Source organism: Patagioenas fasciata, chromosome 15 (genome assembly GCF_037038585.1).
Source record: "Patagioenas fasciata isolate bPatFas1 chromosome 15, bPatFas1.hap1, whole genome shotgun sequence".
Classification (NCBI taxonomy): domain Eukaryota; kingdom Metazoa; phylum Chordata; class Aves; order Columbiformes; family Columbidae; genus Patagioenas; species Patagioenas fasciata.
Window position 1 is genome coordinate 6944831 of NC_092534.1, and position 23771 is coordinate 6968601.

A 23771-nucleotide genomic window follows, 5' to 3' on the forward strand; every position below is an offset into this window, starting at 1 on the left:
AAACATGCTCTATGCATACAGTCCACTGTATCTTGCTGCCTTGGCATTTAAGCCAAGGAACATTTCTCTTTTCCTTCTGATATTGCTGTATCACACACTATCAACCAAAATTTAAAGTAAGGGAGCCCCCATTAGGAAAAGTTCAACATGAATGAACAGTAAATCAGGGTTACTCCATGCACTTAAATGGCAATTTTCCTTACCTACATCTGCTGATCCACCAAGAGACAGAGGTTTCGATATGCACGAGGAAGAAATAGGGAAAAGAACACGCCAAGTTTCTCTGTTCATTTGCCATTGTTTGAAACGAAATAACAGCTAGAAGAGCAGTGCAAAGAGTTAAGTTGCTTCTGACAATTCAAAAAAGTTTCACCTGTTACAAGTGATCAGGTTTGATTCTTCCTCGGGTTTAAATCCTGCACCTCAGCCTGCTGAGGTTTTGGGGTTGGAAAAAGAGGAATCGAACTAAACTCACAAAACAAGCATGTCCCTCCCACACACAGGTGCTGAGGTGATCGACCCTCCAAGCTCAACAGAATACAAAGTACACATTTTCAGCCCTAATTCACCATAGCTTTTAGGTGTCTTACCTTTTTTCATTTTAGGTAAACCCAGATGGAGGGAGTAGGGAGTGGAAAGAGTATTTGGCAACAGAGCTTTTGATGTTAGAATATGCCCAAATTAGTAAACACATCAAGGGACAGAGATGACTTCTTTCCCAGGCTATAAGGTAATCTTCACAGAAGGCAGTTAATTCACACAGTTTAAGAGAATTTTGGTAACATTTACTGGAGTTTTTGCAATTCAAATGTTACAGCAGTGATTAAATGGCATTCATACATACAAAACAAATACTAACATATGCAAAGAAGGACAAGTAGTTCCAAACTGATGAGCAGTAAGATCCAAACTGAACAAAGGTTCACAGGCTGTCCCTGTCATTCACAGCACTGTAGTTGAGGCAATTTCTAGGAGAGGCTCCTGAAATGCTGGCCCAGTCTCTGACTTACAGCTGAACTCTGAGTGTGTCTTGCAACGTGCACCCTTGTTTTGCCCAGTTCTGTTCACATCCTGGAGGACCAGGAGAGCACCCACACCTTACACAGCACTACAGACCACTCTTCCCAGTTACCTCCATTCCATGAATGCACAAGCGTGATCTCTGACATCCAGCATTACTGGCCATATGTATGCATGAAACAAGTTCTAACATCAAGAGTCAGCTTCCTGACCAACCTAAAATTTGCCAAAAAAACCAATGAATTTAAAGTGAGGATGCGCTGGCAGAGTTACTGCATTTCACTTCCAGAGTTTCTCCTGTTCCAAAACCACCCAGCTGACGTTCTGAGTAGCGCAGTTTAGACCCAGAACTGCTGGTGACAACGCACCGTGCACATCACTGCATCCGACATGGACAAGAGGCTGCTCACACCTTCAACAAGCTGCAAAGACACTGAATCCAGATCCAGCTGATCGTTCTTTACCATTTCTACTTAAAAACTGCATGCACCCACCAGCAGGCTTTGTGCAGGGAAGTGGCAGAAGTATGTAGTATGTCAGTTTGGTAAATGAATTAAACTTCACTAAAGAATAAACACAATGAACTAGCAACACGGAAAATCACTGGAAGTTAGGTGCTGCGTCACTCAAGTTCTCCAAATATTTGAGTAAACTTCTGTCGGTCTAGAATCTGGCCAAACTTGATTGTAAAATATAAAATTTCTTTACTATTATACCGCTTGAACTGGTGAAGGAGCTCGCCCTTGCTATCTCCAGTTTCATCCAAAGTCATCACTGTCTCTATGGGACAGTAAATGTCATTCCGTCTTCCCCAAAACGTCAAGTGGGCCACTTTGACAGTACGGCCGGTCTCACTTAAGTAGATTAATCCAATAATACGTCTGAAAAAGTAGCTCATACCGTACAACATTGCACCAGCAAAGAGCGCAAGGCCAGTCGTATACAAGAGGATATTCTGAGAAACCTGGTCCTGCAGGTAGAGGTAGCAGACGGGCGGCAGCGTGAGGGCGGTGGTGGCGGTCTGCAACAGCTTCAGCCTGGAGACCACCCTGCAGTACTTGATCCCCGGGAACCTGTACACCAGTTTGAAGTCTTCCGTCTTCCCATCCACAGCCTGTGGTTGGACCGCAGCAGCAGGGGCCGAATGGCACAGACACGCACACAGCACTCGCCGTCTCCCAAGATAATTATTGACACTGTTAACTCGGCAGTTTTGTGACAGCAAACGCTCCCATGTACCAAAAAAACAGGGTGGGCGAGCATCGTCCTTTTTCCATGACCTTGTCCAGAGCTTGTTTTGTGGACATCTCCCAAAAGATGGTGCTGTGCAGACTTTAGTCCTAATCCTGCAGAGCCTGGCCTACGAGGAAATATTCCCACAGGTCATCATTTGAGTCTTCACAACTGAATCGCATTCAGCTCAGTGCCTGCTCCTCAGGCACTTGAAGAGAAGCCTGCCCACCCACCCCAGCTCGCTGTAACCTTATACTTAAAACTAGTTCTATGTTAGAGGACTGGTGTTCGTGCTTGCAGCCCTCCCTACAAATTATATGAGGAAATACTTCTATTAACACGGCGATGCCAGTCAGCTGTGTAACCCCACGGCATCCCATGCCACCCTCTTTTTCTGAGCAACATCCAGGTGAACACACCAGCTCTACAGGCTGCTTTAAGCAGGGGGGTAAGAGAACGTGGGCCTGCCAGACGGTCAAATAGTGAAACTTTAAACAACCACTTAAAAAACTATTTCAGGGAAACAAAAAAGCCGACTGAGCACTCTGACAGGGAGGAGAGCCAAACACCGAGAGGGACTGGGCACCAGGAACGTGCAGAGCCCGGGAAAGGAGAAAGGGAAGGGCTGTGCTGCCCCACGCCCGCGCTGCCGGCCGTGCCGTACGGGGCCGCGCAGCCCAGCGGGCGGCGGCACCACCGGCTGGGGCCCGGGGACGCCAACACTGCAGCGGCAGCCGTGCCGGCAGAGGAACGAACACGCCGCTTCCTCCGGCGCCCTCCCAGCCCCGAGCGCGGCCCCGGCTCCCGCAGGAGCGGCCTGACCCCCCGGGGCCGTTACCGGCCGTCAGGCGCCGCCGCGGACGGCCCCTTTCCGCGCTGAGGCGCTGCCGGCGTCCCTGGGCGGCACCGCTCACCGCGGAACGGACAGCCCGTCCCTCCCGCGGCACAGCCCGCTTACCGCCGCCATGGCTCCGCCGGCCGGGAGCGCGGCTGCGCCGTCAAGTCCAACCGCCGCGCGGCGGGCGGGGCCGGCACGTCCCGCTTCCCGGCGTGCCCGGCGTGGCCATGGCGGCGCGGGCCGGCGCGATTTGCCTCTTCGACGTGGACGGCACCCTCACCGCGCCGCGACAGGCCAGTCCCGGGGCGTGTGCTGTGCGCGGCATTGCCCGCCCGGAGCGCCGGGCCCCGGCTCTCGGCCGCTGGGCTCCCTGGAGCGGTCGGTTCGTGCGGCAGCCGGGGCTCGGGCGCGGAGAGCGTTTCGGCGCTGAACGGGCGCGGTTTGGCTTGCGGGCCGCTGGATGTGTTACAGGATGTGTAGGCACAGCGGGGGCTGCTCCGCGTGCGACTTGGCTTTGCCGTTAAAGGCAAAAAAAATCCTCCCTTTTTTTACATCTCCGCACGATACGGCGGTTTTTAAAATATTATCGCGAAATAGAGGTGCTGGTCTCCTGGTAAGGATGCTGACGGGTCTGATCGTTTTCTTTCGGATCGCAGAAGATCACAGCGGAGATGTCCGCGTTCCTGCAGCGGCTGCGGCAGAAGGTGAAGGTTGGAGTCGTGGGCGGGTCCGATTTTGAGAAGATCAAGGAGCAGCTGGGCGAGGACGGTAAGGACAGCGGGACAGCGGCCGGGCGGCCGCTCACGAGGAAGTTGCAACAGTTACGCGTTGGCTAAGCCCTCCGTGTTCATTCTTCCCCGCTGTTAATCTGTTTCCTGGTTTGGTTGCGTTGCACTCAATCTATGAAAAGCTGCTTACAGGCATTGAGAAACTGCAGCCTGTGTTTGCATTATACAGATATCTCGGTGTCTTGTTAAGGGGTGGTTCCTAGTTACTACTAATCCTGACTGTACCTTAGGAAGGCATTTTAACGTCTTTTTAAAATGGAGTTATGTAGGTAACATGCACATGCTGGCTGCTCAGTTGTTGAGTTCATCCCTGAAGGGTCTGATTTCGTTAAGTGGGGGGTTATGATGCAGAGATGAACTCTTGCTTTAGTCCTTTGAGAGGCATTTCCTTTTCTGTACAAAAGACTCTTTAATGGTCTTTACGTAGTTGAAGCCTTTGGCAATGCTGAGATAATTCAGAATTGGCATGGCTTACAAGTGCTGTCCAGAGCGCTGTATCATCTTGCATTGTAGTAGGATTCTCACAACGCCTGGACATTTGCTGTGGATTGGCGACACTGATAAAACAAACCTGTAATAGTATTTGATTTGCTCTCTAGCCAGGCCATGTGCCAGGTTTTTGTAATATTTAAGGTGCTCAGTCCCTTCCTTACATTTAATGTACTTGCAGGAGAGGAAGAGCCTTTAAGCAAAAATACAGGTAACTTAACTGAAAGACTTCTGTGTGATTTGAGGTGTGTGTTAATATCTTGGAGAGGAATGGGAGTGCTTTTAATCCTGTGCTTGATGTTATGGTGCTGAATCTTTCGTGCTTTGTGATCTAATGTTTGCTGTATGTTAACTTATACATAAGACAATTCTGCATTAAACATACAGGGGAAATTATAAGTCACTGTCTTTTTGTTTGGTTATAGTGGTTGAAAAATTTGACTACGTTTTTCCAGAAAATGGTCTTGTAGCATACAAAGATGGGAAATTCTTGAGCAAGCAGGTAAGTGTGAAATTTCCAGTGAAGAGACATTTTCTAAGCAAGGTTTAGCTTTGTTGCCACAGTGCAGCCCTCTATAAATCACCTTTCTAAGGCCAGAATTGCTGCTATTTTCATATGTTACATCTGTAAGAGATCATCACGTGGTGCTCTGATTCATGTAATGACAATCTTCACCTTAAGCTTTATTGTTTGGAGCGTTCTCAAAACCAAAAGCTATTGGAGCGCCTGATCGAGTAAGAGCAGTGAAGATCCTGGAACAGCCTTTCCCTCAGCTTATCCATAGCAAACGTGGCCAAGCCCTCTCCTCCTGGAGGTCCTATGGGATACGGTGTCTCATACCTGATGGCAGCTGGGCCTTAGGGTTCAGGAAGAGTCTCATAGATCTCTGGTAGCTGCTTTTTAGTATTAATTCAGAGTGCACATTCTGGTATGTTGCATATGCTAGAAGATAAATAACATAAATGTACAACTGATTCTAGATACCCTTCATCGGTTCAACCTAAGTAATGGAGATTAAAAAGTTGAATTTTTTAATTGTAATTTAAATTCTCTTTTAAAGAGGACCTGGCTGAAATTGCTGACTTGAGTAGTGGTTTCCAGCTTACTTCAGTAAGCATCTCCATTTCTTGGCTACAGTAAATGTTAACTGCAACTTTTTTGTTTAGGTCTGCTCTGTTGGGCCCACACCGTTTCCTTCTAAAGCAGGTACTAGTAGGGAGCATATTAAATGGCAGTTTGCTATTACAGTTAAAAATAAGAGAAATGAGAGCTGTTAGTTGGTACCGTGTGTGCACTGAGAGTTAGTTACTGAAGGCACGCGTCTCCGTGGTGTTGACCATGCCTGAGTATGCATTATCTGTGTTTTCCGCCTGACTCGTTTTTAGAACCTCAAGTTCTGGACCCTTGGTTGAATGGTGTTTATTTTGTTAGAACATTCAGGGTCACCTGGGTGAGGACGTACTTCAAGATCTAATCAACTACTGCCTGAGTTATATTGCAAAGATTAAACTGCCAAAGAAAAGGTATGTGCATACACATGTCTCAGTGTCACTATATTCTTTGTGCTAGAGTTCAGTATCAATATGTAAAGCAGGCTGCTCAGCGCAAAATGAATAATTTCTGTTTTAGGAACAGTGCGTACATGAAACAGAGCTCAATGCATGCGTACAAAGACAAGGTCCCAACCAGAGCACAGCATTTGAAATACTGATTGAGCATTTTTATTTAAAAGCGAAGGCAGTTCCTTTTTGAAGCAGGAGTATTTCCTTGACACGTTTGGAATTCGGCAGCATAATGTTTTCCAGAGTTGAGAAGCGTGCAGGAAGATCAGTGCTGTGTGGCGTGTGAGGCTGCAGCTGCTCAAGACGTTAATACGTACCACATGTGAGCCTGGCTGGAAACACGGCCGAGACTGCTGTAAATGTTGCTGCTTCACCCCAAACCTGACACATTAGCCTGTTGGGATCTGAGAACTGGGTTGACAGGATACTCCAGTCACACTTTTTAAACCAAACATACTTGGACAAGTCAGTAAGGATGATGATGTTGCCGGATTCAAATAGAAGTCCAAAAGACTCCTTGATGCCAGAGGTATTGGTTCCTGCACATTGTTCTTCATGTGTACAGTGAGAGGCTCAAGGAGACATCTGGTTCCCATAGTCTTCAGAATTAAATGAAAGTTCTTTGTGATATTCAGCATTTTGAGCAATTTTTCATCTATTTTGTGTCTCATTCATCAATTATTTTTCAGGGGCACTTTTATTGAGTTCCGAAACGGGATGTTAAATGTGTCCCCCATTGGAAGAAGCTGCAGCCAGGAAGAACGAATTGAGTTCTATGAACTTGATAAAGTGAGTTTCAACTCTTGAAACATATCCAGCTCTTCTGGAGGAGGCAATTATGGCCAGGTTATGATTTTTAAAAAGCTTTTATACTTTGTGCAATTTTTTTCATTTTAATCCTTTCCGTGTGGTATAACTAACTTCTTAGTTCAGACTTAGGAACTAGACAATAGTTTTTCTGTGGCAATAGTTAACAAGTACTCGCAGAAGGGGTGGATTTGGGTCATGTTTCTTTTAACCATGTATCCAGAGTACCAAACATCATCTCTCTACACAAAGGGTTCCTGACAAACCCTGGCACAGATAAAACCATACATATCTGGGGTCATCCTTGGTCTACCAGCCTATATCCATCCAAATCAAGAAAAATACTGCTTTTCTTGTCCACTCTTCAAAGCCTTTTAAAGCGGAATTTAAAAGCTGAGGTCAAACTATTCACCATGTATTTTCCTTTGTGCACAGCTACATGTGCAGGCTGAAAGGAATCTGAGCCATGGTCTCACAGGGCGGTTCCCGTCTACACCGTAACAACAGTTTCTGACCTGACACAAAACCCGAAATCTTATTCCTCAAAAAAGTCTTTGCCTGGGTCTCAGTTCACAGATGCTGAAGGATATCTAAGCCCAAGGCTTTCTGAAAATACCCGTTCTTGGAGTATATGGCATCAGATTAGTACCACTTTTGAGACTTTTTTCCTATGCCTCAGTCTCCCCATTTGTAAAACTGAATTTTATCAGGAGTTGAAGCATTCTTCCTTAGTATTCTAAGATTTTCAGATAGAAAAGCAAATATCACAGCATGTTTGTGAAGATTTGCTCTCATTTTCTACAAGCAGGTAGCAGATTGAAGTTGAAATATTCTCAGTATGCTTTCAGTAATAAAATATAGCTATATCCCACTAGTCCTGGTACTCGTACCTTTGGATATTTTGGGTGGTTTTGGGGGTTATAATCTTTTTATTCATGAATTAACAGTGTGTAACTGATGTTTGGTTTTGGTTTGTTTGTTGGTTTGTTTTTGTTTTGTTTTTAAACAGAAGGAACATATAAGAGAGAAATTTGTAGCTGATTTACGAAGAGAATTTGCAGGAAAAGGCCTCACATTTTCTATAGGTATCATATTTTTAAAATTCCATTTAAAAATAATTTCATTTAAATTTAAATCATATCCTCTTATGGGTATGACATACCCTGTCTGGTTTATGTGACAGTTGTTTCTCTGGGGGTGGTTGCAGGCACTGCATGTAAGACTAAGCCTCTTTTTCCTCTTAGGCTTTCATTTGGTACATTTTAATTGAAATCCATCAACGAAGAGAACTTCATGGCTTGTCATCAGTTCATTGTGTTTTAATGTCAGTTGTGTGACTGATTCTGCTCATTTTGAAACATATTATATGCTTCTGATCAGTCAGAGTTGTTGCCGCGAATCAGTTTTGATCAGAAATGCCACATCAGTGCTGTTCCAGTAGCCCTTGGATCGGTTGTGTAGCTGCATTGTTTGGGAGGAAGGAAAGAAAAATCCAACAGCAAGCGCAAGCTTAAAAAGTGATAATAAGGAGGAATTAATTTTCCATGCCTTTTTTCTCCTCCCTCCCAATATATTACCACATTATTATTTTTCCGAATTATAAGAAAGTGTGGTTGCCATTAGCGCTGTGGTATTGAAACACTAAGGCAGAAATGAACTTCAATACAGCTGAAGTATGTTCTGAGTACCTTTTTGACACCCGCTTCAGCTGGGAATCGCACTGTTATGTACTGGTAAAGTCCAAGGACTTGGAACTGGAACAGCAGTCGTCCTGTTAGGCTGTGTTAAAAAGGTTGATTTCCTCATTTTTCTGTTCTGAAAGCTTTAGAAAATCTTGTGAATAAGACTTCATGGCTGTACGTACACCAACAGCTGTATTCATTTATGTAATTTCTTTCTAAAAGGAAAAAGATTAAATGTAATTTCTTAAAAAAAGGTTGAGTTTGTTTAGAGAGCAGTCAGCGTTTGGGAATACACAAAGCCTTTTATATTTGTTTAATGGGTAAATAATAATCTGTAAACCACAACTGTAATAACTAATACCCCATAAACCACTTCCTGTATTCGTAAGACAACTCCAGGGTCTCGTAACATTTCTGTGACTTCTCCAAAGCTCCCTTGACCAAAAGTCTTACCCAGTTTAGTTTTTACACGCTTATTTTCCCCTCAGAAATGTGTTGTTACACTAAAACAAAGTTTGCTTGGTTCCTGTCTTTCCTAGGAGGCCAGATAAGCTTCGATGTGTTCCCAGACGGCTGGGATAAGAGGTACTGCTTAGGGATCGTTGCCAACGATGGGTACAAGACTATTTATTTCTTTGGAGATAAGACTATGCCAGTGAGTATATTGGTTTGTATATACATTTCAGAGCTGCTGTTTTAAACCACGAGCACTGTGGGTTCTAACCAATTGCCTTGTGCCTGACAAGAACTGAAGTCAGAATGTAAATGTGAATGTGTGTCAGTGTTTACCTGGCTGTGCAATACTGGTCAGCGTAATGCAGGGAGATCGCCCTGAGCACAGATTCTTCCTCTGTTCCCTGAAGTGAACACAGTCTTCTTGACAGACTTAATATTGGAATATATTTATAAATTGAACTTCTGTAATTATGTTAAAAACATAGGTGACATGGCTATATAGAACACATTATTCTGTTTGGTTATTGTAGACAGATGCTCATTTTTGGCTGGTGATTATTAAATGTATTTATTTTCCATTGAATTTAATACTGTTCCTTTGCTAAGCCCTCTGTCTTCACATTGAGAAACTGAAATTATATAGAATCCCTGTCCCTAGTCATTGGAGAGAGCGAAACAGCTCTGGAGGGCGATTCAGAGCCTTCTGAAAATACTGTAAGTTACAAAGAACTTTATAGTTTTATAAACCTAAAACTGCCAAGTTTTATATGAAAAATACAAGCTTTACATTTAAAAAAGTCAATACTGGGTTGCTATACCGCACGGAAGACATGGCTAAGCCTATGCTGAGAGCTCCGCTCTCTCATTCCCAGCACTGACATGCAGGTCAAGACGTCTCCCACCAGTGTTTGTGGTGTTGAGCAGCAGCTGCAGCACAGGTGTGCTACAAACACATGATGCAAAACCTCAGAATGGTAGTTTGCAAGTTTTTAGCCTACTGGAAGACATCCGAGACATGACTATGTTATCTCCCTTCTCTTTAGGATTTCCTTTGTGTGCCCCTTTTCCACCCCAAGACTGTGACTCTAGGTTAAGCTAAATAACATTAAATCCTCTTCTGCTTTTTTCCTCTCCGTTTTCAGGGAGGGAATGACTATGAAATTTTCACAGACTCCAGGACAGAAGGCCACAGCGTCACATCGCCCCAGGATACAAGAAGAATCTGTGAAGAGCTGTTTTTTTAAATAAAATACTTAGGGAATTCATACTTAAGAAACGGTTAAGACACCTTAATAACTCAAACCATCTTCCTTCATTCTGTATTGTTTTCCATAATTGACCAGTCATTACAGAAGGGAAGCTGCTATTGAAGAGATGAACATTTTAGAGTTGGTTGTTTTTTTTTTTTTAAATACTACCCTATGCTATAGAGACATGAATTGTAAGACAGTTGGACTTTTATTGTTTAAAACTGGAAGATGAGTAAAAGAGGCAGGTTTTATTTCTTTCTGAGGGTGGGAAGGTAGAACTGAGCCAGCAGTCCCTGACCTCACGCATGTTCCAGGAGGTGCATTGAGTCCAGCACCCCTGGGAAGGCTGGATCAACAGCTGCTCGAGTGACCTCAGCACCACTGTAATGCCAACGCACAGCACGGTTCGTGGCACCTACACTTTTTGCATACTGTTTCTAAATCTAAAAAATAATTGGAAAAAATCTATTAACTTGAGCATAGTAGCAAAATTACATTTCTGATTTTCCTGTTAAGGCATTAAGGGTAGATGAGATTTTTAGTACTAAAAAAAATGTTTTGATTAAAATTCAAGTTGAAGCACAATAATCAGTGTAACACTTAATATTACTTTTCTTATCTGGCATTAGGAAAGTAATCATGTGTATGAACAGCTTATTTTAGAAAAGGAGAATAAAATCTCATTTTATCTTGAAAAATTACTATTTCAATTTGTCATTTTGGAAAATAAAATCCGTAAAGCAGATCTGTTACATGCTCCCTGTCTTTACAAAAAAAATTATTGACTTGAATCTTTCCAATTCCAACTTTGTGATACTTATGCAGTAAAAAAGGGGAGAATGCAACCTTTGTGTACAAACCAAAATCCCCAAAAGGGCTGAGAAAAAACGGCAGGGTGGTAGCTGTGATGCATCGGAACTATCTTGTCTTGTAACACCCTCCTCATGTGCCAACTCCCACGGAGTAATTCAGCCTCAACCACTGTAACGGGAGCAAAGTGGAGCAGCACAGGAAGGCTCTGTAAAGATGGACAGATTTTAATAGCTGCTGCTTTGGCTGCACGTGTGTGTGAAATATCTGATTATTTGGTTACTTGATGCACGGTCGTTTCCTGTATTTGCAGAAAGTTACCTGTGCAAAACATCCTGTGCAGGACCAAACCCTGGTGTGTTTTCAGCCTCAAATACAACCAGCGCTGTATACATACCTGGGTATGTTCAGCTGTTAAAAGCTTTCTAGTCCTGCACAGCCATTGCCAACAGCTGAGTTTTGTCCTCTGCCTCTCATACCTAATTGTTCTGGTAATGCCAGTGAGTTGATATTAAAATGCTTTAAAAAAAAAAAACAAAAAACACAACTTCAAAATGCCATCATACAGGTGTGCATCTTCAGGCAGCTGCATTCTCCTCCATGATTAATGCTAATCATCACCAACACCAGAGTTCAGACTGAAAACAAATATTAAGGCATTATAATGGTCACACATCTCGCAAGGGAAGCAGCATGTGATACTCCAACAAGCTGGAGTGTGGTAAATCTGCCACTACTAAGCCTTATGGTTAATAAAAAAAACCAAAACCTGGCTACAGGCTGGTCAGTGTCATGCAGTACAGTGTAATACAGGTAAAACAAATAATGGCAGCCGGTACTGACCTCCACCCACCTGTGCTTTCCCAGTGTCTTAAGACGTCATGACAGTGAGTGCCTCTTGTTAAATCTGCAAATAGGCAACTGAAGTTCTACTGTTTCACACAATTAACAGAAGAATATCATGCCTTATTTTTTTTTATTTGCAAAGTCAATAAAAATCCACTGTTAGGAACATAACTGAGAAAAAAAAAAAAGCTTCATTAAAAAAAAAAAAAATGAAAGGCAAATAGGTACAGAACTAATTCAGTTGCACTACAGTTACAAGAAATCTTGCAGAGGCAGGGCACGGGTGACCATATCACATGCTACCAAGCAAGTTGTCTAGGGAAACAGCTGCAGAATCAGGCAGCTGAGCCTATTAAGTAACTCACACAGTCATTTACACACGCTCACCTGAACAGCACATAACGTGCATTTTGGAAGTACAGGTATTCTGCCTGCCCAGTGAAACACCACAGCAGACATTCAGCTATATGCAATCAAGAAGGCAATCTTCAGCTTTGTCTAAATTCAGACATGATCAGAGGCTATGAAATATCTACTACTTTACAGCTTTACACCACTTACCTTGAGGCTTTTTTTTTTTTTTAATTTTGGGTTGTTTTCCTTTTTTTCTTATTTTAATACTGGCCTATAAAATCTGTTGCTAATCAACCGTCAAGGCACCTAAGTAAATTCACAAACAACCTTTAAAACCACAAGGCTCCACCCGTATGCAGACACGCCGTTAGCAAACGGTGCACACGGAGGGCACCCAGCCGTGGCCATCGGAGCGTGAGCACCAGATGGAGATTCTCCTCCCGGCAGCAGCTGCTCCGTTTGCAAACTTCCTTCCACGAGGAAAACGAATGGCAGCACCGCGCTCCTCTCCCTCGCAAGCCGCGGCATCAGGCGCTGTTATCGGCAATAAGGTGCTGCAGCCCTTGCAGAGAGCAGCTCCAGGAACAGCTCCGGGGCTGGGCGCCGTGCGGCTGTCTGCGCTGGAACAGCTCGCTCTCCCCCTCCAACCTCGTCCCAGCTCCCCTGGGCATCTACTGGAATCAGTTCACAAGATAAAAGACAAACCAAACCTTCCCCCCCTTCACCAAGCACACAAACAAGGTCTCTTTAAAACATGGTTTTGGTAAAGACGTTACGCTAGAGTTTTTTTCATTAGCATTTGAATTGCTTTTTTTTTCCTTTCAGGCCAGCTGTAAAAATAGTAATTTCGGCCTGCTTCTGCTTTATTGACAATGCAGTATTTCCTCCCGCACAACACATAAAATACTCTTAGGACAGGTCCCTGCAGGCGGTTGTTGAGCCGTGACGGCGCAGGTGGCACCGCGGGGACACCTCAGGAACTGACCACGTGCCCCGACCAGGTCTCGTGCTTGGTCCCCGGAGCCAGGTGGGTGATCACCACCTCCACCGCCTGCAGCTTCTCGTTCTTCGGAGGGATGGTGCACATCTTGTAGGTGACCTCATCGCCTGCCACAGGAACGTACTCGCCTTCGATACTGCAGAGGGGAAGCTGCAGTTAATCATAAATTACATAAAAACTCTTACCTTTTTGCAGCTTGTTTACATTTTTATCATCATGATTATCTTGGCTGCTCAAGACACTTCAGGTTCATTTTATAGAGCCCATCATCCACCAAAGATTGAGGCTGATTTTTGTTGTCTTGCAGAAAAATCCTACGAAAACATTATAAACACCCCCAGCCCCCTAAAAAAACAAACTAACACACAAAAACAAACACAAAACCCCCACACTCTAATATGCATTAAAAAAGACCCAGTTGAGCCCGGTCTTGGGCAACACTCGCTGGCAGCACTAGAGGGCAGGGCTGACACTCTCCAGTGCTTCCTTTGGGGTTGCGTTTTAAAACTATAGAAAGTGGATTTTTTTTCCCCCTCCTCTCAAGCTTCTGAAGCTTTTTTCCCCCGCCTTTTTAATTTTTTTTCTTTTTTCTTCTTTTTTTTTGTTTTTTTTTTTTTTTTTTAAAGAAGGATTGTACCACGTCAGTCATTGATTCTACCTTTAGGTTACGCCACCATAACATAGTTTACCTAAGGTATGGAAAAAAAAGAGCCCAAGTATGACACAGCGTTGAACACTTCAAAAATTACTTGCTGTGAAAAGAGAGAGTTCTGTGACCCTGACACTTTACACCACAGACACCATCAGGAGATTTCCAAGAGCCGCTCGCTCCTGCCCAGGAGTTTGTTACTGCCTGCGAGTCCTCACCTGGAAACAGTGGGAAATGGCAAAAGCGCCATCACCTTCTGTCCACAACTAGGTACGGATGAAACAGAGAACAGCAAAGGGTAACAGCCATCCCTGCTTCTACCGCTGCGTTCAGGAGGAGAGATTTTTAATAAAAATACCAGCATGTGCCACAAAAACAGGCAGAGATGCCTTCCAACTTGCGTTGCCGTGACTGCCTGGCAGCAGAAGGGATGCTAGTTTGCCTTTCTTTAAATACACCTACCCAACCCCATGCTCAAGTTCCCCTTCTCTGACAACCTATGCTCTAGATTTCTTGTTGTTTCGGGGTTTTTTCAGTGTTTCTCAGCAGCATTCATATTTGTGAACAGATAAAGAGCATTGGGTTTGTTACTTAGCTTCACTGAGAACATACTGGGACCACACTCACACCACCCAGGAATTTTACCCCACAAATGTTTCTGTTATTGCAGGGACCTAAGATTTCAGCAGTGCCCTTCGTATCCCCTCTTGTCTTGTGACCCATCATTGTTACAGCTTTTCTATTGCAGGAAAGACTGGCAGGACCGATAGGAGTTAAACACACTGGTCCTTATTGCCAGTTGCAACTTCATATCAGATTTTGCCTCTCCTCCCTGTTCTGCAAAATTGCTTCAGCTTCATCTCCTGCACAGCCTCGCCCCCCTCTAAGGGCTGTCCCAGCGGCTGCTGCCCCTGCCCCAGGAGCGGGTGCATGGGGCTGTGGCTGGGCAGGAGCAGCCTGGGCTCAGGGATAAGAACGAGGTGAGCAGGCGTGTACAAGGGAAGCTAAAACTAACTCAGAAATTATAACTTCTCCCATGGGAAATCTGGAAGAAAAGTCCATTGTTTGCTAACTGATTGTATCAACATGATATTGAAAACGCTCCTGTATCTAAATATGGATCTAAAATCTTCTACGAGGAGTTATAGGCATTTCCAAATCCTGTGACTTCAAACATAGGTCCTTCAGACCTTATTTCCCTGGGCCAAACCCCACTGAACAGCTGCCTCCAACCGCGGCACTCCGACCCAAGAAGGCGCGTCCTAAGCTGAACTCCTCAGAGCAGCGTCTGGGCAAAGGGCAGTAAACTGAAGGTAGGAAAAACATTACAGAAAAGTCAAGACAAAGCCTCCTTCATCAGACCCGACAGCCCTTTCCACCCCACGCAGGCTGATCTGACTGACCTTTATTTACCTCCAAAGTCCCCAGGCCAACCTGCCAGCCCAGCCCTGCACCACACCAGACAGAGTATTCAGGCTTCCACATCTAGACTCTGGCTGTGACTGTCCCCTTCATTTACACCCCACCTTCCCCATTTCTAACAGGTTTAAGATTTCTTTAGGTGTGAAGGGGCTGCACACCCAAAACTTGCTGTCCTTTCAGGAACAGAGATTAATTTACCTTTTTTACTGCCAAAGGAATTTGCCAGCAAATTCTCTGCAGCTTACTCTGGCTTTGAAACAGGATTTCAAGCAAGGGTGCGAAGATGCTACTTGTGCTGTCTCAGCACCTGACAAGTGGACATGAAGCCCAAGAACAGACATGAGAAGGTCAAACCATGAGTGAAAACAGGAATGTCATGTAAAAAAGTGACATAGTCATTCTCACTCAAACCCCTTGTTGCTAAAAAAATGTTGCTATTGAGCTAAAACCACGTTGCCATGAGCAGTAACTCACAACACAACCCACGCGGGATGTCAGTCCCACCTGAGCAAGGTAGTGTCTTTCAGTGGAAGGCAATACAGCACAGACACTCCATCTGTGCAAAAGAATACGGGACTAGCAAAACACAGTGAGCAGAAGCATTTCCCAGCTCAGACGTAATGAACATGGACAGTACGAGCCGAACCGGAAAGTGTCCAGGTACAGCTGAGCCCCTGGAACAAGTCATAATGAAACGCTTCTTCATGTGGCCTTGAGCGCTGGGACCAGCTGTGGACAGTGTTTCAGCAGCTGGAACTAAAGCAGCATCTCCTCTTGCCATCCCAGCCGCCCCCTCCAGCGCCCAGGTATCGCCTGTGGTTCTGCACAGCAGAGGAACACGCACAGCGAGCGGTGAGCTCAGGCTCCGCTTTGCAGGCATGAAACGAAACGGATGCCCTGCCCAGGAAGGGATCTCATGCTTGCCTGATAGGTTTTGCTAACGAACAGGAACCCTACATGTTCTTTAAAAAGCTCCTGTAAAACAGGATGAGATGCCGTTAGCAAAACAAACATTTGAAATCTGCAAAAGATATCAGTAGGTATGGTTAATGTATAAGGAAAGTGGCTTCACACCATCTCCTGAAGCACCAGAGACATGTCAATACACCAAGGCAGTGTTTTAAGTTCCTGAAAAACAGAGATTAAGTAGTTATCACTTGAATACTCAAATTCAAGTGAGGAAGGACAGCTTGAGTGCTAAAAAAGATGGGGGTTTTGTTGGGGTCAGTTTGGTTTGAATTCAAATATTAGTATATACCAGGATGTGTTCTGGTAAGAAAGGAGTTGTAGGTGTACTGGTGACCAAAGTGGTCCTGGTTTTTCAAGAAATTAAGAACAAGCGAATCATTGTACAGGCAGACAAGATATGACTAACAAATGGCAGGCTGCAGTCAAGGACTGAAAATGCAAAGGGTCTGCCCCAGGCTAGAGGACACTCTCAGCTGTCACCAAGAGCCACTGCAGCACCCGTCAGACAGCTGGTTGGAGTACTTACTGTCTACAGCTCCTGCTCTGCACAGGAAAAAAAGCAAAACAAAACATTTACTAGTGTAAATTTCTTATACTTGAATCATGAGGTTAATTACTCCTGTTCTTCTTCTACACAGATCACATCGGTCCCCAAATGTGCACACCCAGAAAGGCACTTTTCTCCCCCAGAAAGCACTTCTTACAGAACTGAGCACTATGCTGACAGTATCACATCCCTTCTTGGTTTCTTTCCTTATCCAAACTAACACTACAAGAGACTGAAGCTCACGATAAAAACCTCATTCAACCCCAACACGGCTTCTTCTCATCCCTAGTTTGTCTTATTTCTTCCCTTGATGGTTCAGGTGACCTTAGTTCATCAAGACCAGGCCTGTCCTTTGCACAGCTGTCTGAAAAGGTGGTGACCGCACAAACAGGTCAAATTCCTTTTTCTGCTTCTGGCCTTTCAATGTTTCTGCCACAGATCAAATATTCTTTTATATCCTGCAGCTTTCTGACTACCAGTTACTCTTGGTGCCTACTGACTATGAGATTATTAACCCATTGCCCCCAGTGCACGTGAAAAGCAAAAGGACAAAGGTCTTCGTTTGCAGCCGGAGCAGACCTGTTTGTGAACAGTGTTCCCAGCACGGTGTTTGCTGCTCTGGTACAGATGCAGACTTACGCCAGCACTGTTATCGCTACGTGATGCTTAGAAGCAGGAACAAACATCCAGATTGTGCGGTACTGCTGGTGGTAAGAAAGAACAATATAACGGCATTGGAATGGTGATGAGATGGTGTGGCACTGGGGGCAGAGCCTGACACAAAGCTGCAGGAAGATCCTCCAGCAGGAAACAATTGCCTAAGGAGGGGAATGAACTCAGAGAGATCAGAGCAAGGAAGGGAGATCTTGGAACAGACTCAGTCTACAACACCCACTCCATACACAAGTTACCTGGATAATTTGGTAGAGGAAGTTAAACACGGGCTTTTTGATGTAATATATTGATTAAATATTTTTAGATCTGTATTCTTTACTTTTACCCTAACTATATCTTAAATGTTGATCCAGAGGAAGGTGGAGATTTTCACTGCTATTTAAGACATTGGCACGCATGTTCTTTTCAGTATCATGGGTATCTATATATCCAGGAACTTTAAGACACTTAAATTCAGCTAAAAATAAGAAATGCTCTCCTGATGTTTGTGTCAGAGACACAACAGAGTGAGCTTTAGGACTACCCAGCAACTCCCATTTCCCAGCTCAGCGCCAGTCTGGTACGGTGGAGTATTTTATCCTGCACTATTTTTAGGGAACTGGGAGGTTATTAGGAAATTACCTAAATAAGGAATGTTGTAGTTCTTCCTTCTCAAAGCTGCTATTCATATTCCAGAACTCTCGTTAAACCCCGTGGGACACAGATTAAGTCACATGGAAACATTTTTGAACAAGAGTTTGCAGCGAAGTTGGAGCTTTGCCAATCAACAAGACTGCCATGGATCAAGAGGCTGCAGTATCTTGCGGGCTCCTTAGAGCTCATTTAACACCTCGACACATCTCCCAGGAACCAGCAGAACATGACAGAGTAATGAACCCTATGGCTTGCTCTCTATTTTCAGCAGCTAGTTCAACATCAGGCAGCACACCACGCACCATGAGGAAGACACCAGTGGTCACCAGAGCGACACTTCCCAAGGATGCCTATGTGGACTCAGTCTGAGGTACAGAAGATGCGTGTTCATGCAAGAATCCAGTCTGGATCCCATCACAATAACACCTACTGTTTGCATCTGGAAACTGAAGCCCAGGGCAGTTGTGTCCTGTGCTCACAAACCACAAAGAACCTCCACCCTCAGGTGGCCACAGTCATCTTCAATGCCCACTGCCTGATATGCAGGTAGAGTGCAAGTCTTGGCTTTACCCTATTACAGTTTATATGATTTAGGTGAAGATTCTGGGCAGATTTGCTACAATACAACCATGACTGCAGCAACCTGGCTCTCATGTGCGCACCAGTGTGATACGTGAGCCTTCTGAGCCAACTGGGGCTTGTGAGGAGCCCCCAGAAAAAGGCTATTCGTGTTCTATTCATTTCCAACCCCCCCCTCAAGTAAGATCTGGTGTTCTGCTGCCTCTCTTCCCCACCCCAGATAATCTACTTATTTCAGACACTTAACAGATGCAGCAAGGCACCAGAAAGAGAGCACATCAGGAAGGAAGTGTGCAGCCCAAAGCAGGTAACTCATCAAGTGTTTGAAGTATTTTGAAGGAAATCAGAATGCTCAGATTTGGCTTCCCAGCAGCCTCAGAGCAGTCAGCTGCAGACAGCACAAACTCTTCCGCTGCTGGTTCACAGAAAAGGCAGAGAGGCCAGAAAGGTTCTTTCTCTCAGCTCAGATTCAGCTCAGTTTGTTTAGAATTCTGAACTAATTTCCAACCATATTGTTACAGTCCACCAGAAGAACAGCATCACAGAAGAGCCAGAAGAAGAGATGTGGCATTAATGCTTTGCAGTAAACTTAGTGATCTGGCAGAAAATCAGGGGAAAGAAAGGAGTGCGAAAAGATGATCTCTCCATGGACATGAAAAGCTCAGAGCCCGCTCCTCAGCCCAGCAGGATGCAGCTGAGTTCCTCCCTGCGGGAAGATGTGGCTGACAGCACATCTCCAGCAGTGCCAGAAACTGAGATGCAACAGCAGAATGAGATCGTATCCCACCCAGGGGTCCACTGAGAGACCACTTCTGTTCTGCTCAGCACCCCCGAGGCACCGGCACTACAAGCATCCTCTCCCAAGATTGCAACACAACGCACAAGCAAAGCACAGCAAACTCGGGATCTCTGCGGGGACACAGGGGTGCTGCGTGTCAACAACCAGGGGGAGCACAGCATCAGTTCTCCAAAGCCACCACTGAGCACAGGGTCAGGAACCAGCCTGACGGACAGCCCAGGGGCCTCTGCAATGCAGCATTTTCCCCTTCAGAGCCAAGTACAAGCAAACTGCAGAAAACCCACAAGCACTGCACACGTTCTTTCTGTTCCATTAAATTAGCTGCTTTTGCAAAATCAAATCTTTAAAAAAAGAAGAGTGCGGTCATTCATTCGTCACTGCTCTCCGGCAAACGACCTCCTTGCCTTGCCCTTGCAGCTATGCAGGCTTCGGGCCAAATCCTGATCAGACGTAAAAGCTCAGAGAGTTTCCCTCATGTGCCCGCTCCCAAACACACAGGGAAAGCAGAAGAGTGGGTTTCTTACACAGTGCTCTAAAGCATAGCGTTTGCTTTGCCGCTACAGGTACCTACAGCTCACCACCCCCCGGGACACTTTTGCAAGGCGAGCTGATGGGAACACCCCCAGCACAAGGTGGGGGACCTCACCCTCCGGGATCCCCCATCTGCCCCCCAGAAACCTGCCAGCTCTGCAGGAAGAGTGGCAGGAGAGTGAAACCAATCCCACCAGAGCCATCACATCTCAGTAACTCCAAACCAGCTCCTATTTGTAAGAGCTGACTTACTCCCACTATGAACATCATCGAAGGAGGTAAGATATCAAGGACACAGCTCCCAGCGCTGATGCTACACTAACACCATCAATTTGGTGAGAGTGGATCATGATACAGGCTGCTGGAAATGAAAGCATTAACAGTACATGTCACTATTAAAAAAAGTAATTAGGGGCTTTTTAAAAATTTCACTCGAGGCAAATGAATTTGCCTTTGCTTCCAGCTTTCCAGAGCAATTATCTGGAATTAGCATCTCAGCAACTCCTCCATCTCCATGCTTGTCAGCTAGGGTTTGCACTCACTACTAGCAAGTTTTCTGTTTGGGAGAAGGGTGAAGTATTAAACTGAGAAAAACAAAATCTCACCACATTCAATGAGCTATATAACACAACTGTTCACACCCACTTGAGAAGAAGCATTTGCAGTAAAGACGAGGAGGCAGGACTCACTGTGCAGAACACAGCGGTGAGTCCGTGGCTGTCACCTTGGGCTGCTGGCAGGGGTGTGACAATGTCCTTGCCCTGCTGGGCTCGTGTCTCCCGGCAGGAGCGTCCGCTTGGTCGGTGCGTGAGAGGGCTCCGATCTGCCCATCTCCAGTGGCAACGCTGTCGTGGTTCAGGGCTTCAGCCACAGATGCTTCACCCACAGACCGACCCAAGAAGGCACTGCCACCACCCACGGTGACTGTCACCAGAGCTGCCACCACGGCTCTACCTGCCGTGCCAGGACAGCTCAAAAGGAGATGAGACCACCCACCAGTGTCAGCGTTTCCAGAGAACTCCGAGCTGCCCTGGTTAACCGTACCTTTTTGTACATTTGTACCTAATCAGTTAGAAAGGAGAACTGGCTCCACACAAGTGTTAGCAAAACCCAAACCAAATCACTTGTCCTGTGCAGGGACAGGAGTTGGACTCCGTGACCCTTGTGGGTCCCTTCCAACTCAGGACATTCTATGATTCTAAGAAATCTTCTCTGCGGTCTTCAGAGCCACTCATTGAAACAGACAAAAACACCTTTAAAATGTGCATTTCAAACTGGTATTTCTTATACTGTATCACTACCCACACCTGACAAATCCAGCTCCACAGTAACGCAGTTTCACTGCAAGTTCCACTCATAAAACATGTCCCCATGCACACATTCACCTTCAACTCTTACACAGATACTGAAATTCAAAATTTTGCAGATGCCAAATGAAGAAGTTTTTGAATGCCACATATATTTGACCTTATTTTTAGGTTAATGCTCACTTATGGAAACAGAAATACATGCTAAGTTTATCATCTTACCAAAATAAACAGAAAGCTATGGGAAACAGACATCCCATTCTACAGAAGACATTTTCATTGAAGTGTAACCTTACAGCTCCCAAAAGCTTAGGGAAGAAAAAAATTAATTCCTCAAATTAATTTTTTATGTTTAAAATCATATTAATCTGCAAGATAGGCAGCTGGTCCCAATGCTTAAAACCTTCACAGATCCTCACAGCTCAATGATGAACAGGGAGGGAACAATCTATCTCATTGAATCCAAACTGGGGAACCATTTCATCCGTGCTCCTGCAATTCAAGCCTTGAGGCAAAACTGATTCAGGAGAAACAACCCCCTTCATTTCACAAACAGATCCCTATACAGCACCAAGACAATGAACAGATTGATGTCTCTCTCAGGTTTAACTGAGTAAAATAGATAGAAAAGAACTGCATGATAAACACAAGCAACATCTCAAACTCACACTACACAAACCAGAGTCACTGGAGTCCCCTGAGCCACAGTGATGGTTACAGAATACTGCTGCAATAAGCAATTCCCATTAATAAAAAGGAATGTTTCAAATTCGCTGTGAAATAAACTGAAACGATAGGCATTATTAATTTGTCTTTCCAGTGCTGCCTTGCAGCAGAATTAAGACAGCAATACCATCATCCTCTAGCAGCAAAAGCTGTGTTCAACAATTCAAATACACACGGAGTAATTAAAGAACACAATGTGCCAAAACCTTCAGCACTTCAATAATAGCACATTTTACTAACAGGCTGAGGGAGAAGCATCAGCTATCTTTTAATTTAAGTTCTGAGATAGTACCTACACAAGAAACACTCAAAACAGTGGCCCGGTCCTGGTTCAATAGAAAAAAAATCCCATTGGCTTCAGAGGAGCAGAATTGCATCTAAAAAAGTTGCATAAAGCACATCCTTCAGTCCTACAAAATGAATATGAACTAAGCTTGCTAAAACGTTTCTGAAGGAGAAAGGAAAACAGTCTTTGAACACATACATGACAGGCTTTAAGAGGAAAGGCATCATTTACCTGCTGTGGAGGTGGAAGGAGGAGTGAAGTGCTATACTGAAAGCAAGGGAGATGTCAGTTAAACATCAGAAATAATTAAGAGCCAGGTCTGTTAATTACAGGAAGAGATCACCCAGGGAAGCAGTGGATCCCCAGCACTCAAATTGCTACGAGTGCATTGGATAAAGGATCTGTCAGAAAGGCACAGGTGCCTTCCAGCAGAGGAGGTCATCTCTAGGGTTTTAAAAGGGTTAATTGGGCATAACTGAAGAAAACATTACTGAACTAATTGTAAGAGAAAACATAGAAAAAAAAAGAGGGCTGAAAACAGACAGTTCTTTAGAAATAATTCATTAGAAGGCTGAGAATTCACGTTTCTGTGAGAGGGCTGTTTTAACTAAACCCTTGTTGATCAGTAACTGTATAGGTCAGACTAGATGTTCACAGTTACATTTTTTAATTGTGATATAAGAAATGTTATTTTTAAGTTATTCAGGAAATAGGGAGAAATTGTGCATAGGTATTAGATAAAAGAAAAAGAAGATATTAAGTAACATTTCCTTGGGCTGAACACATAAACAGACCACTCAGCCCATTTGCACCCACAACTCCTACAAAGCTTTGACTTGCCAACACCCATCATGCAGTAACATTTCAGAAAACTGGAAGACGACCAGTATGCGTTCTCCAAGGACACGTGCTATATACACACAAGCAGGAAAGACAGCTGGGGCAACATGAATAATTCTGGTAAGGCTTGTGTTGACTTATCACTGGATAACCACTCCAAACAACAAATAAGGATTATACAGCTTCAACACTGTAAACAACAGGCGGACTAAAAGCCAGTGATAGATCTAAAAGAGATTATTGGAGAATAAACATTGAGCAATCTTAATACACACCCTCAGAGACCAGTTTCAGCCCCCAGGCTGGTCAACATCTCAAATCCATAACTGTGTGTTAAACCCTGCAGATTGGCCAAGCAATAAATCACCAAGACAGCGCAGTACGGAGCGTGAGCTGGATCCCGCGGCAGGCGGGACCTACTGCAACCAGATGTGCTGCGCTGCAAACAAGGCTGAAGTCACACAGCAAGGAACAAAAACCGTGCTGGGCTGGGTCTGGGACTGCACCCAACGCTGACCCTGCAGAGGACGCAGAGGGCAGAGCAGATAAGCAACTCAGCAAAAGACCAGGGACAAGATGGCTAATGCGATTATGTGACGTACAGAAAGGGAAACAGAGTGGGAATCTGGATGAGATTTTACCTCCATATACTGAAAGTATGTGTACTGTGTA

General features: G+C 44.7%; 3 protein-coding genes across 5 annotated transcripts in view; 1 reads left to right on the top strand and 2 right to left on the bottom strand.

The window, feature by feature from the left end:
* Positions 1-763: 763 nt before the first annotated feature.
* TMEM186 (transmembrane protein 186) lies at positions 764-3281 on the bottom strand. The gene is made up of 2 exons (XM_065850284.2): positions 3212-3281; positions 764-2380 (listed from the first exon to the last, which is right to left on the bottom strand). Exons 1-2 carry the CDS (start codon positions 3218-3220, stop codon positions 1643-1645), a joined length of 747 nt encoding a protein of 248 aa, XP_065706356.2. The 5' UTR covers positions 3221-3281; the 3' UTR covers positions 764-1642.
* On the top strand, positions 3275-10871 carry PMM2 (phosphomannomutase 2). Its single transcript, XM_065850285.2, has 8 exons — positions 3275-3384; positions 3748-3859; positions 4794-4870; positions 5801-5892; positions 6621-6720; positions 7748-7823; positions 8960-9075; positions 10019-10871. Exons 1-8 carry the CDS (start codon positions 3319-3321, stop codon positions 10118-10120), a joined length of 741 nt encoding a protein of 246 aa, XP_065706357.1. The 5' UTR covers positions 3275-3318; the 3' UTR covers positions 10121-10871.
* Positions 10872-12908: 2037 nt separating this feature from the next.
* The window catches only part of CARHSP1 (calcium regulated heat stable protein 1), a 31749-nt gene continuing 20886 nt past the window's right edge, over positions 12909-23771 (bottom strand). For all 3 annotated transcript variants that reach the window (XM_065851167.2, XM_065851169.2, XM_065851168.2), the window contains one exon: positions 12909-13272. In XM_065851167.2, the coding sequence (XP_065707239.1) occupies positions 13110-13272 (163 nt within the window). In that variant the 3' untranslated portion in view covers positions 12909-13109. The remainder of the gene's footprint in view (positions 13273-23771) is intronic.

Excerpts from the sequence above, each read along its gene's own strand:
- PMM2 (XM_065850285.2), top strand. The coding sequence starts at position 3,319 with ATGGCGGCGCGGGCCGGCGCGATTTGCCTCTTCGACGTGGACGGCACC. Across the intron at positions 3,385-3,747 it reads CCCTCACCGCGCCGCGACAG|AAGATCACAGCGGAGATGTC; the intron begins GCCAGTCCCGGG and ends TTCGGATCGCAG. Across the intron at positions 9,076-10,018 it reads TTGGAGATAAGACTATGCCA|GGAGGGAATGACTATGAAAT; the intron begins GTGAGTATATTG and ends CTCCGTTTTCAG.